Source organism: Lates calcarifer, linkage group LG5 (genome assembly GCF_001640805.2).
Source record: "Lates calcarifer isolate ASB-BC8 linkage group LG5, TLL_Latcal_v3, whole genome shotgun sequence".
NCBI classification, from domain to species: domain Eukaryota; kingdom Metazoa; phylum Chordata; class Actinopteri; family Centropomidae; genus Lates; species Lates calcarifer.
This window is the reverse complement of record NC_066837.1, coordinates 1,672,657-1,687,566: the sequence shown is the minus strand read 5'-3', so window position 1 is coordinate 1,687,566 and position 14,910 is coordinate 1,672,657. Positions and strand designations below refer to the sequence as shown.

The following is a 14,910-nucleotide window of genomic DNA, read 5'->3' as shown; positions in this document are numbered from 1 at the left end:
GAACTGGTGAGGATCACACCACCTACACCACTGGACTGTGTGAACGAACAACTGATTTGAAAAGCTCAAGTGTGATAGCTGCCATTGGTATGTACCCGTGAATTTACTGTTTCACGTGCACACTGTTCATGGTTCTCATGAATACATGGAGGGGCAAGATTAAGAAAAAGGAAGATTTTGGTTTTGAGGTGACTCTGCAAGTCATCCACTGAGAAGAAGTCTTCATTTTATCTTTAACTCTTAATGACTAAGCTCTTTGAGAGTGCGACAGTAAACATGACTCAGTGTGGGCCCACTGCTGTAGTTTATGTTTGTAGGCTGTAGTACAAAGGCAGACAGAGAATGAGGAACTGTCTTGTACATACGATCCTCTCTGGAGTATATGAATGTGAGTTACCGTAGCCTTTCAGTCAGCTCCAACCAGTCTGACCATTCTCCTCTGACCTCTCTCGTCAGCAAGGTGTTCCCCTCCACAGACCTGCTGCTCACTGGATCTTTTTCTGAGTAAAAATTCCAGAGACTGTGACAATCCCAGGACATCAGCATGTTCAGAAATACTCAAACTAGCCCGTCTGCCTGTATGATTTTATTCACTGCACTGCTGCCACATGATTGGCTGATTGGATAACTAATTATCATTTATATTCAAAGCCAAGACTAGAGCTTGAAGTTTGTTTGTTTTTTTAATTCAACCACAAATTGGTGGTGAGATGTGGTTGAAAGCTGTGAAAAAAGAAATTAAGTAAAGCAAGGGGTAAGTTTTTCTAAATGATGGTTTAAATAGGGTTTACTATACTTGTTAACACAGTGGACCAGTGTCTTTTGCATAAATATTAATAGCAACATTATGCCTTAGCGTCTTCTTATATTTTAATTTACTCCTTTTTCTAATCTTCCTCCTCCTACTTTTTGATAGATTTGGTCAAATAAGGTCATAGTGCAACTGTGAGAGGGTTGGCCGTGGTCTCTCTGTCTTCTATAAAAAATAAAACCACTTCCTCCTGACAGTGTTCACTGCAGCTACACACTCCCTTGAACACAAGAGGACTGACCGGCTTCAGAGCATCAATCAGACAACTTCCACTGTCAAAACAGGTAATGAAATAAAAGGTGCTAATTTTCGCTCCTCGGGGTAAAATGGACTACAGCTGCAAGTAACATCACAAGTTTCTAAAGCCTAGGCTTACAGCTTGATTTTTTTTTTGCTGATTAACAGTCAAAAACCTAAAGATACCTCATGTCATATTGTCACATTATTTTTGTGTAATTTTGTTCATCAACTAATCTAACTTTTGATACGTTGGTTTTGTGTGCTTTGTGTTCAGATTTCTGTTAACAGATTTCTAAACTTTTCTAGAAATTCAAATATTAATGTCTATTTGTTTTGTAGGGCGTTAGAACCAGTAGATCCTGCTGGCGACAGACATGAAGGTGAGTTATTTATCTATCATCTCAAGTGATTCAGTCTTTGTAGAAATATTTGAAATGGTGTCTTATGTTGTGTTAAATGGGTTCAGTGTGGTCAACGTGATCGACTGTTTCTTTAGATTTTACATTTTGTGACATACTTGTGACAATATTGTGTGTTAAACCCACTCTATTATTAAATCTAATCTGTGTGCAGATGGCTGGTCTACGCCTGATGGCTGTGGCGCTGGTCTTCTTCCTGTCTGCTGAACCCAGTCTGGCTGCTATGGACCAGACTTGGCTCGCCAATATCATAGAAGGCATCAAGAATCAGTGAGTCCTAAAACACTGTCACTCTGAATCTAATTTATTGACTTTAGTCAAATCTAGAAAGAAGCCATTGCTTTCAGAAAAACAGCCAGGTAGTAATTTAAAGTTCCTACCATAAAGTCTTGGTAACAGAATCGCAACATTCAAAACTCTTGATGTGAAAAGAAACCTAAAGAATCCTGTGCCCTGTCCATCACTTAAACTCGATCTATGAACACATTTCCATCCGCCAACCTTCAACAGGCGGCCCACAGGCCAAGAAAATCACTTCCTTCCTTCCGTCTACAAAATAAAAGTGTGACAAAGTTCTTTTTTGCAGCAAAGCTTTCTTTTGAGCTAACTAAGAGCTTATATTCTAAAAAGTTTTGACCGAAGTTCAAAAGATTCTGTTGCTGTGCCTGTGACAAAAGTGACAAAAACAAGCATGTATTGCTGACGTATTGCAGCAGCTGTTTAGCAGTACAGTGAGTACAGCATTCTTGCTTAATACTGTACCAATTCCAAAGATTTTCGTCCCTATCAAACATGTTTACACACGGGAATAGGCCCAGGTTCAAATATGCCAGAGTGTGAAGTCTCTATCCTGGTTGTTGTCTCATGACCACGAAGAATTTCTCTCAGGCTAGGTCACCACAGGGGCTTTAGATTTGACTAAGCAAATCTGACAACATAATTAAATCTTCTTTTCACCCACAGTATACCTTATATCACACAAAGGTACTTGTTAAAAATTCATGTATTTTCCTTTGGCAGGTATGCACTAGGCGACACCTTCAGTCTGGCCGTGAATGTCCCACAGAACCAAGACCCAAGCAACCTTCAGCAAGTCCTTCAGGGCGACCCAGCAGACAAAGTGACACAAACTGTTTCACAGGGGCGGGTTTACCAAGGCTCCAGGGTGATTGCAGCGACACAATCAGGGGCACTGTCACGTGTTCTAGAAAACATACAACCTTTTATTAAAAGCAGTCAGGGTAATTTCCTCATCATCTACTCTGTAGAATCCCCCTGTGGTCCAACATGTACAAATGCAAATGAAAACCGTATCGCTGCCAAGATTAATGACATCACTCAGAACTGGAGTGGCTTATGCATTTGTGTTTTCTAACGTAGCCGATGTTACTACCGCAGGCATGTCGCGAAAGGCCCAATTGTTTAAACAACTTACGATTTCCAAACTTCGGACTTGACAACATATTCCGTTGCTATGAACCTGGTGATGATGATTTCCAGTGCACCAGCTGCTCCATAGGTGGAGATGTTACACCCTCATGTGTTGCAAACACAGGAGGGGAAACAACTGCACCTGAATCAGGAGGCACAAATACAGGACCAGGACTAGGCCTACAAATAGGTACAGGCCCAGGACTAGGCCTACAAATAGGCACAGGCTCAGGACTAGGCCTACAAATAGGTACAGGCCCAGGACTAGGCCTTCAAATAGGCACAGGTGGAGAAAGTGGAGGGCGCAGAAGGGGGGAGGGATCTGGACAACTCAGCAGGTGCAAAGGGCGTAAAAGAGGCTGCAAGCGTAGAGGAGGCAGCAAGCAGAGAGGAAGCAGCAAGCAGAGAGGAAGCAGCAAGCAGAGAGGAGGCGGCAGGCGTAACAAAGGTGGCAAGGTTCGAAAAAGGCCTAAGCAAAGAGGAAGGGGCAAAGGTGGAAAAAGGGGTAAGGGCGGAAGTTGGAGTAAGCCTAAAAGAGGGCGCAAAAGCAAAGGTAAAAGGGGCAAGCGTAGAGGTTGGGGACTACAATGACTCTTCTAAGGTTAGTAGCAGTACTGAGAGAAAATGATACCCTTAATAAAATGCACTTGCTTCTTTCCAATTTTACGAGTCCCTTCTTGGGAATTTTGATTGCCAACCTCCAAATGAGTTTTGGCCTTGATACTAAAAGGATTCAAGCAGTCAAAAGGATAAGGTTGATGATATTGTCTGTCTTTTTTTTTTCCTTAATTCACCCGGGGTAAATACACAGTTCAACATTAGTCCAAATAAGCGCAGTCAACTAAAACATATGGACTTAAAAAAACATAGTAACTCATTATTTGTCTCACCATCTGAAAAAATGTGACCTGTAAATTAGAGCCCAACCACAGGGAATATGACTTAAGTGCTTTTCCTTCAGTGAAAGAGAGAATTGGCATTCTGCGATTTAGCTAATGAGGAAACATTTATTAACTTTCATTTTGTTTCCAAATTACAGTAATGTTCTTTATTTACATTATTAAGTTGTGCTGTCCTTAGTATCATTAGTACTTATATCCTGTTCTTCTGATGATCTGTACTTTCTGAATAAAGCTTGGCTCAGCATAAAGTTTGGTTTGTCGGTGTGTCAATCATTTCTTTCATTGTTATTATCTGTTTGAGTACACTTTAAACTGTGCAGGCCACAGTTCAGTCTTTTTTAAAAAAAATTCTATTTAAACTCAATTCATAGAAGAAGAATTGCAGAAGTACGTTCAGTTTTCTAGGAAAGTGTACAAGCTATCACAAACATCAAGAAACTGCATTTCTAAGAATCCAAAACTGAGTTTTGCTTTTGTGCCGTATATCATGAATATATGTCGTGAGCACGTACTGGTTTACATGCTCGACATGGGAACGCACACAGGTAAAGATGAAAATACTGGTGTTCAAACCAGTCAACGATGCTGTGGGCAGCCTGGCAGGAGGTCAGATTTCATAACTGAGCTATAACCAAGATGACAACTTCATGTCTGCACAACTCTACAGAGGGCTCTTAGTTTGGAACAAGGGTTACAGGAAGTAGAGACAGAGTTGAAGTGAGAGGGAGAGAGAGAAGGCAGAGACAAAGAGGCAGAAGAAATGTAAAGGTAGATTTAACTAGCTAAAATTAAGTTAGATTTGTTGATATTTACTCAAGTCAAAAAGGGCTGGAGGAACCCTCCAGTGGTGGTACCCTATACCTCCGTCCTCATTGTAACAACTCAGATTCACTATAAACAGAGCGATACATCACTGGGGATTGCATGACCTTTCCCTGCCACTCAGGACTCACAAAGCAGAGTCATACTGTGTTTTTGACCTGCAATCATGCCAACAGAGTTTGTTCTTATCAAATACGTACTCCATAAATGAATGATAAAAGAGAACCATTTTGAGTCTTTGCAATCCAAACTGGCCAAGCACCTGCCACAAAGAACTGAGGCTGATTTGAGAACAAAAGGAGGAACGTCTTTGATTTCCATGACCAAATCCACTGACTCGTGGTTAGGTCAGCTTACACAGTAAAGAAGCATCAGTATTGTTGCTGTCATTATGTCTGCCATTGAACTTTTTTTAAATAAATGTTCATGTACCGACAATATGAGATATACAAATTTGATCTAAGGTTATTCACACATAAAAGAACATTTGGCTGACTCTGGCACATCGTAAAATAAATAGTAGCTCTATTGTTTTGTTATAATGTCTATTGTATAACAGTTATTGACATCCTCATATGAACAGGTGAATGGTAACTCACAGGAACACACAGAGCTACAAAGTTAATCTGGGTAAAGACACTCACAGTGTGGCGCTTTCTGTCTGGTCTCCGGTGGTTGAATCCCACGATTTCAAAAGGCTGAAGACAAGACAAACTGTCCAGTGGATGATCTTCATCTACATTAAAGACAAACAATGATGAGTGAAATCATATTTTTATTATACATCCAGGACCACTGTGGCTTTTAACCCACATTTAAAGGTCTTTCCATTAATTATAACTTTAAAAAGATGATTAAAAAAATCTTCATCAGAAAGTTAGACCATGTATTAAACATATTAACCTGTAGGGAACTACAATAATCCAGATACTCTGCCTAAAAATGCAGTGAAATATGCACTCAATGAGCACTTTATTAGGAACCTCATTAACACTGGGTAGTTCCTCCTTTTGCTCTCAAATCAGCCTCAGCTCTTTGTGGTACAGCAGGATGACTAAGGAAAAGATGTTATCTATTAAATAAAGCACAAATCTGCATCAGCTCAGGGGCTGAAGAGAAGTTGTAGCTAATGAAAATCACAACAGTCTAAAACTTATTAATACAATCACATTTCCTTAAATACAGAGAGTTGGGAAATATTAAGATGAAGACCAGTCTTTAACTGTGTCTATGTTTACTGAAGCTCAATTAATATTATTATTATTATTATTATTAACTAACAGTGGATCAAACAGCAGACAAGAAAATAATAATAATCAGAGTAAAATAATGGAGGTTCCAACAGTTTAGAAGCAACACAACGCAGGTGTCTCTTACTAAACGTTAGGTAATCAAGCTAATCACGGTTCCTTACCTGGTAATAATCACCAAACCAACCTAAAAAACCCACAGGTCGTTTGAGAGCACTTACCTTCCTGTTTTGATGATATTTCCGTGATCTCTGATGACCTTAATCCAACGGAAACACAAGTCAACCGTTAACAGGAGAAAGTAAATACGTAGCCGCTGTCCGATAGTAAACGGTTTAGAACAAAGATGGCGACCGGAAGTTTCGGCGTCTTCTTCCTCTGAACCATAGCCGCAAATATATGAAATAATATTGAAATATAACACTAACATGAAGGAATTAACCTGATTGTAAATTAATTTGGTGGATATTTTGGGGAATATAATATTTTATTATGCGTTTTTATTGTATTTTTTCTTATATAGATAGATAATTAAACTGGAAATATCTTCAAAACAGATTTTTTTTCCCCCAAAAAAATTGGCTTTGAATTATCCATAGGGAAAAACAGATGACTTATGATAAAATCAAGGATGCCAGTAAAATGCTTATTAATTGAGAAGCACATATTATATTATATTGCACCAGCACATGCAGTATTTAATAGTACTTTATTATTAATTTATTTATTTGTATTAGCAAGCGATATTTGTGAGAAATACATGGGGAAACATGTTTCTGATACGGTAAAACTACAGCTCCCACAATGCCGTGTTGTGCCGGACTTCACGTGACATGGTCCATCCGCTGCGTCATGTGACCACATTGACAAGGCAACATGGCGGATGTGGATGCGACGAAGTCTCTGAGCGGTCTGTTGAATGGAATAGCTCAGAAAGTGTATTATAACAACACGGAGATCACAGAGGAGCTGCTGAAGAATGAACTGTACCCCGAACTGTCGCAGGAGGAGTTCACGGCTTTACACGAGAAAATGAAAGGACTCATAAAGGTAAGAAAACAGTCGTGTATAAGAGCAGCAACCTAAAAACTATACTTTTATTTTAACTTATGGAATCATAAAGATCAGTTTATTGGACATAAATGTGTGTAGTCTCTATAATATCTGCTTCAGTTTGTATGTACAGTCATATGTGATCAGCCATAATAGTAAAACCAACAACAACACAATGTCCTGCTGGGAAATCCTGGGTCCTTCACTCACCTGGATGTTACTTTGACACGTACCACCCACCTAAACATGGTTGTGGACCAACCAGCACTCCCCAATGGCAGGGGCCTCCCCCATCACGACACAAAACCTGCTCAGAAATGTCTCGAGGAACACGACAAAGGACCTAAGGTGTTGACCTGACCTCCAAACTCCCCAGATCCCAATTTGTTGCAGCATCTGTGGGATGATCCAGAACAATTCAGATCCATGGAGGCCCCACCAACCTACAGGCCCCAAAAGATCCAGAGGACATCCCCAGAGAGATCTAATGAGGGGGACCTGCACAGTATTAGGCGGGTCCCACACATGTTTGAACCCAGAACCGTGTTGCTGAGGTTAAAACAGGTTCAATATGAAATATAAAGTCGCTAATATCAACAAGGAGATGCAACTAGAACTGAAGCTTAATCCACAGTTTGTTAAAATCAGCTCTGTAAAGGTTTTCAGGTAAATATCAGGTGTATATAAATCCTGGTTTTCGGACTGATTCGAGAGATTCCTGTTTGTCTCAGCTTTTGTCAGCAGGGGGCAGCACTAACACATAAACATTATTCCAGTTCCAGCTGACAGTGATCTGCACTGAGATCAACCTCAGAATAACATTTAATTTTCTCTTTGGCTTTATTTAACTAAGGAGAAGTTTAATTAAGATTAAAACTGTATTTTAGAGAGATTTTTAACAAGAAATAATTCAAACAACATGAACAGATCAAGAAAGTAGTTGTTTTTTTCTGATTGTGTACAAACAGTAGGCTGAATATTGTTTTCCTCCTCTCCTCCATCAGTCTATCGCCACAGCAGACATGGACCATGCCCAGCTGGAGGCCTTCCTCACAGCTCAGACCAGGAAGCAGGGCAGCGGCGGCGTGAACGCCGAACAGGCCGCCGCCCTCTCTCGCTTCTGGAAGAGCCAGCGGGCGCGGGTCAGGGAGAGCCTGCTGGCTCAGAGCCGCTGGGAGCCCGGGCTCAGGGGCCTCTCCTGGAGGGTGGACCTCCAGACGGCGGCCGGCCGGGGGGACGCGGGTCACAGCGGCCCGGTCGCCCTGGTGGAGCTGGAACTGGGCAGGGACAGACAGGTGAGACCCACACCCAGTGTTTTCTCCAGTGACTGTATATACTGTGTATTTAATTCATTTAACTTTAGAGTCCTATTGAGATTAAGACAGAAAATACAGCAGGAGACAAACTCAAAACAAAAGAACAAACACAAGGAAGCCACATGTCAAAATGTAAGTATAATAAATATAATGGGAGTAGGCCCAAATTTGCCATATAAAGGTGTACCAGTGACAGAGTGCAGAGCAGGACATCCTTACAGTGGTAATGAACCTCAGAGAAGTGTGGTGAACTGTATCAAGTATAGACAGGCACTGGGCAGAGGTTTGCATATATAGGACATCACCATAGCCCAGTACAGATTTTAAAAAGTGGCGGCAACAAGTTGCTTTTTTACAACAAAAGAGAAACCAGCGGCTGCACATGTGGTTTAAAAGTGAGATTGTCATCAATCAAAATCCACAGATATTTATAGGAATTAACCAACTCTGTGTTACTTGCCTTGGAATGGCTGGACCATCGTGTATTTTCATTTCGTCTGGTCTCGGTCTGTTTCAGCTCTTTACCACTTTCCCTCTTTCCTGCTCTCTGTTCTCAGAAATTCCAACTAAAGCTGATTCTGATTTGCATTTGATACAGTGATTCAAACGCAGCTGTCACCTCCGAGCTGCTGCTCTGCTAAAATCCAGGTTTTATAACTGTCTGACAAAATCACCACACGACGGCTGTGCTGTGATTTCAGCTGTGTTTACACACAACCCAGTGTTGAAGACAGATTCCAGTACAGCAGAGTCCTGATTCTAGATGTGACCGGATTATTGGTTGATTTTAATAAACCTCGGTCCCATGAGGAGGCTAAATTTACTCGATCTGGGTCCTGAGCTGAAAACAGTTTCAGAGCTTTTCCCAGAGGATGAGGCAGAGCTACTGGTGATATGGCGACCTTCATTTCAAAACAAAATCCATTTTAGTGGAACAAATACAGCAAAGGACTTAGACTGAGTAGAGCAGGTCAACAGGGAGCTTAGACTTATGGTAAAGATCATTGTGTTGTTGAATACCTTCAAACAGGTTTTGGTGTTTAGCCACTTCCTGTTTTATCTCAGACCAAACTACACGTCAGTATTTCTGTTTCTGTTGCACTAAAGTCTAATTAGCACCAACCCTACTGTATGTACGATGAGGTACATTCTTTTGCAGGTGAGTCACAAAATGAAATTGGCCAACAGAGTGGAAAAACCAGCAAACCACAACAGTGCAGCTGTGTTTAGCTTGACAGTTTCACTCTGATTTCAGTTGACAACACAGGTTCTGAGTGAGTGTGGTTGGAAAAAAAAAACACTATGTGCAGGGTTGTTTTGTCCGTTGCAAAGGTTCTAAGAAACCTTTCAGTTTCAGTTTTGGCTTCTGAAAAAAAAAAAACTAAATCCACGATGATGACTGAAGACCTTTAGTCCTGCTGCTGCAGACCTGGATCATGTAGATGGGTTTTTATTTTCCAACGATGCTGCGTATGATTGACTGGTCTAGAGGTTGTTTACCTCTGATCATGTCCATGTTTCTGATGCAGCTGAGTGTCTTTTTTTTTTGGAGTTCTGTTTGTTAGGAAAAATCAGAAATTACATATTCAGTGTCCAGATGTACCGAGTGGATTATCTACTGTTTGCAGACCTCCACCATGGAGCTGAAGCCAGTGCAGGTCAGGGGTCAGCTTCCCTCAGCCCTGCTGTCTGGAGGCTTGATCCTGTTTGTCCCTGGGCTGGTTTCTACATCTTCTGCTTTGGCTCTAACCTGCAGCAATAACAGTTTTACTGCCTGAAGAGATTACATTTGCATCAACAACAATGATGCTTCTATCTGGCAGTGACACATTGGAAGCTTTTTCAGCCAGTCTTCTCTCTGTGTTACTGCAGAGATTTAGAGCAGTATTCATGTAAAGTTGTAGGAGTTTTTCCTTAAAGAACGGTCCAAATGGAAGCAGCAGAGGTTGAGATTTTCTGACTTTTACAGCCAAGGTGGCGTCCAGGGGCTGTACAACAGAAACTTAGATCAGATTTTTTCCAGAAATGCTGTCTTATCTTATTTCATCTCATCTCAGGTCAGGAAATCCTAAACACTCAATCCAACTGTGGTTATCAACTGTTAATGTCTGTCTCTTATGCTAGGAGAGCACCATGTTGTCGAGTCGCCCTCTCCAAAGCTAATCGTAGCTGCTCAGATAACTGCAGGATCACGGCCCAGGGAAGACTCTATCTACTAACAATTGTTTTGTCATCAAATGGCCATCAATAGGGTCTGGCATAAGCCACTCAGTGAAATGAGTTCCACCTGATGAAATTTTGTTGGCTGTGTTAAAGCAATCAAAGAGCAGTCGTATGGATTAAACAGGTTAGCTCAGTGGTGTAAAAGTGAAAGTTAGGACAGACTAACAGCTCTCCTAAAGTCAGGAGAGGTTAGGAAGCTTGTGTAAAACACATTTCCCATCTTAAGTTAGGATAGGAACATTGATGTAGGAGCAGTTCAACTGTACCAGATTTTTTCCTGAATCAGTTCTTAACACTGAACTAGCAGCTTCCAGCAATTTTAATTGAGCAATGACAAAGATCTCTAGTAGACTGAAACATTACACCAGCACCACATAGGACTTTTTCAGAAGCTGAGATTCAGAGACCTTTCTTCTTGTGTAAAATAGGTAGAATGCCCCTTTAACGTGGCTCCCAATGCTCTCTCAGAGTACTATAATCATCTAGTGTGGAGAGAAGCCTGGCCTGTTTTTCTACATACCTCCACGACTTCCTCCAGTTTGTCTTCAGTTCAGAGCCACAGAAGAAAACTTCACCTCACTAAAACAAGACACTAAGATGTTTTTGACCTTGTGAACACAATATCTCAGGAAAGCTTTGAGGGAATGTCGCCACATTTGGCATAAATGTTCACCTCGATTGAAATGTTCACGGTTTACATTTTTGTGGTCAAGGGTCAAACATGTTTTGTTTTTTTTTAGCCATAACTCAAAAATTCACGCACTTATTACCTGCGACTGGACTGGTTTGTGGTGGCGTACAACCAGGAGGTAGTAATTCTCGCTTATCAAGATATTTTTGGAGTGTTTTTTAATTCTATTCCACATATTTACAAATGTTTTATCTTAATAACACTCCTACAACTGGGCCGTTACCAAGTATCAGAGTGTACTTAATAAAAATCACTGATCAGTATCATAACCCAATCTGAAGCTCAGAGAAAGCAGATCAGTAGACTCTCACTACAGTCTGTATGACACTGAATTACCATAGGATGCACACACTACTATTATTAGAGTCCATTCAATTCAAATCTAATTATAGCCAATAGAAGCCTGAAGGCTGCAGAGGTGGCTGGAGGAGGTGGATGTGTAGCATTAACCATCAAGGTGTCCTTCAATTCTGAAATCCCAGAGGAGCTGGGTGACGCGATGCCCTTCATCCCCGCGGACGAAGCCGGTTTTCTTCATCTTCAGACTAGAAATCAGGCCAAAATATTTCTGCTTATTTCTGCTGTAACTGTAGTGTTCAGCTCTCTGTGACAGACAGTTTAATTGATAATGAAAATAATCATTAGTTGCAACCTTAAATTTGTTAAAACTATGTCGTGGAATCCAAAACCAAAGACTTTTAGTAACATAAAAACCATCTGCCTGTTCGTATGCTCTTTATGGTCAGAGAGACATGCATCTGTTTTATTCAGATATTTTTATATTTGCGTCTGTTCACTCATTACACTAATGTCTCAGGCTGTGTGCTAAGAGATATGGTTCTACCCGAACAATAGACACTGGATAGAAACAACAGCTGTGGCCATGGAAACAGAAGGAGAGGGAATATCGCGATGTGACATCCATTCTTTAGGACAGTCAGAGGAAACAAAGACAGGGCAGATGGGATTCCCCATTTATTAAAGCTGGAGGAGACTTCATTCAATTTTAATTAGCATGTAATGAACACAGTGCAGGTCAGCGACAAGAGCTCATGCTGTTGTTTTTCATAGTCGAATCACTAAACCTCAGGTCTTCATCAGAAGTTGGAACTGGGAGTGAGAAGTCGTAAAAACAGAGACACTCGTAGTTGCTGTTCCGAAGTATAGACAAATCCAAAACAAATATGCTCCGCCTGAAGAACACCTCTGTTGTTAACATTAGATTTTAATCCAAACACAGCAGAACGTTCTTAAATAGCCATTCAGAACTGGTCAGAAAACATGTAATCAATGTGAACCATTTCTAGCCATTATCATTGCTAGCTGTTAGCAATACCAGTTGGAAACAATGCTCTACGTGGTATTTTGCTCATACATAGCAACATGCCCACAGATTAAAACTCCAACTTTCCAAGTTGGAAATCCAACTTTAGGCGGCGGTCCAGTTGAAACTTCAGACTAGGAACTGAGAAATTCTAACTTCTGAGTACAACTGGAACGCAGCATCAGTCACCAAACAACAGTCTGATTCAAGTCTGAGTCATTGAGGTTGAGTGTCTGGACCAAACAGTTGGACCGACTGACCAACCATGTGATACTGATCTCATTAGAGCTGCTTCCTTGTTATAGCTACTAAACTGAATTCCCACTGTCTGCACCCTACATAATAAAACGTCTTCCTTCTCCCTTCTGTCTCAGGACTCAGAGTTTGTGTGTCTGGAGTTTGATGAAGCCAGCGTCAACCAGATGCTGAAGAAGATGGCCGACATCCAGGAGAGTATCGACAGGATCGTTCACCGCACCTAAAACACTGTGAGAGTTTATCTCAGACGGCAGAGAAACACTGAGCCGTGACTGGACTCTAACTGTCTCTGTCCTATCAGATCTGTTTCATCTCGTTCAACAGCATCGCAATGAAACGGACGCTGTTCAGACCTTTGTTTGCCAGAATGGATCCAACATGGCTTTGGCATCTGCCTACAGACATATGATCAGACACATGCATTTCAAGATACAACTTGGCTTCATTCAGACATGTTCCCATATGAATCTGAAGCATCTGACTCATTGATGGACCAAACATTCTGTTTACCAACCATAATTCAAAGAAAACAGAAGCTTCCATATTAGCATAAAATGTTCGCAAGCTTAATTTTCCATTCAGTTCTTTTTAACATATTTCTGAACATGCACACTGTAGTTAATGTTAGTGTTTAGCTCAAAGTATAATCCACTAATACAGATTTTGTGTTGCTATCACCCTCCTCGAATGCTAAGCTTGGATGTATAAGGTTTAATAATACATCCATGATGCTAAGTAGCTAATGCTAACTTAACAGGAGAACATGCTAAATGTTTACTTGTCACTCAAATATTCCATTCAGTTTAACATTCATTTAGCATGTTATCAGGCCAATATTAGCATTTAGCTCAAAGTATAATCCACTACTACTGATTCTGTTTTGTGCTATCACCCTTTTCCAATGCTACCTTAATAGCTAATGCTAACAATTAGCATTTGGCGAGCTAAATGTTAGCTTGTCACTCAAATATCCAGTAGCCTATGCCAGTCAGTTAGCATGTTAACATAAGCATTTAGCTTCACTAATACACCCTCCTTGAATGCTAACTTGGTAACTATAATGCTAACATTAGTACATGAATGTGTTAAAGGTTAAAGGTTAGCGTGTCTCTCAAATATTCAGTTCACTTTAATTCAGTGCAACATTCAGTCAGCATTTTAGCAAGCTAACATAAGAATATAGGTCACAGAGGAGGCCAAGTACAGCTGACAAAGTCCAGGTTAGGCTGATAAAGACTAGCTTGTTACTGCCATCAGTGGGTGTTGTCAGGTGTATCCTCAATAAAGAATTTAGATAATCCTGTCCTTTTAAGACAGAGGTGTCAAACTCCGCCCCTGAGCCCACCTGGTGTCAGGTAGACGTACAGATCATTCGTGGCTCATTAATTTTTTAGAGGAACAAAAACCTGCAGAACATCAGCACTTGACTACTAGAGTGTGACACCACAGCTTTAAGACATTTATTAGGTTCAGTTTTAGTGTCTTTTAATAAACTAAATGCAGTTGAATTCTCCACACCTGTCCAGGGGGATAAATAACCTCACTTAAGTTTGTATTGTTATTACTTTCAATGAGTATTTCCTGTGGGCAGTGAGGAGGCCACATTACTGTAGAGGTGGGTGACACTGACAAGATATCTGACATGCAGTAAAAGGCTGATTTCAGCTTGATTAAAAAAGATTAAGAAAAAAGTCAGTAAAGTTTGAACTGTATAAACCTGGTTCAGGTCACAGCTCTGCCTTCAGGCTACAAGACTGTACTTACAACCTAACACAAGTTTGAGTTTTACTGTTTGACCGCCTTAAACATAACAATAGTATATTTTTCCTTTGAGATTTGTCAGTACTTGCAGAGTAAAGCTTCAGCGTGTGGAGATATTTCTCTCTGAAGTTTTGTTTGGTGAGTTTTAGAAATTGAGAAGTGAAGAGAATCATATAGAAAACTGCTCAGTGTAAATATTTCCTTGTCTTTGTCCTAACTGCTTTGTAATAAACCCCAGTGATGATCATGATCAGACTTTGAATGACACCTCATCACTTTGCTTGTTTTACAGCTTTATGTGTTCCTGCTGCTCTGTTTGTCCCTTTTCACCTCCTGTAGTCTCAGTAGCCCAGGTGCTACTGAATACATCCATGGGTGGTATCCAGCAAACCAGTTTTACACATTTTCT

The 14,910-nt window shown here is 40.7% G+C and overlaps 1 protein-coding gene across 1 annotated transcript; it reads left to right on the top strand.

Annotated features, from left to right (window-relative positions):
- Positions 1-6,724: 6,724 nt before the first annotated feature.
- Positions 6,725-14,751, top strand: commd1 (copper metabolism (Murr1) domain containing 1). The gene is made up of 3 exons (XM_018675072.2): positions 6,725-6,925; positions 7,933-8,223; positions 12,857-14,751. The coding sequence occupies exons 1-3, from the start codon at positions 6,752-6,754 to the stop codon at positions 12,962-12,964; spliced, it is 573 nt and encodes a 190-aa protein (XP_018530588.1). The 5' UTR covers positions 6,725-6,751; the 3' UTR covers positions 12,965-14,751.
- Positions 14,752-14,910: the final 159 nt, after the last annotated feature.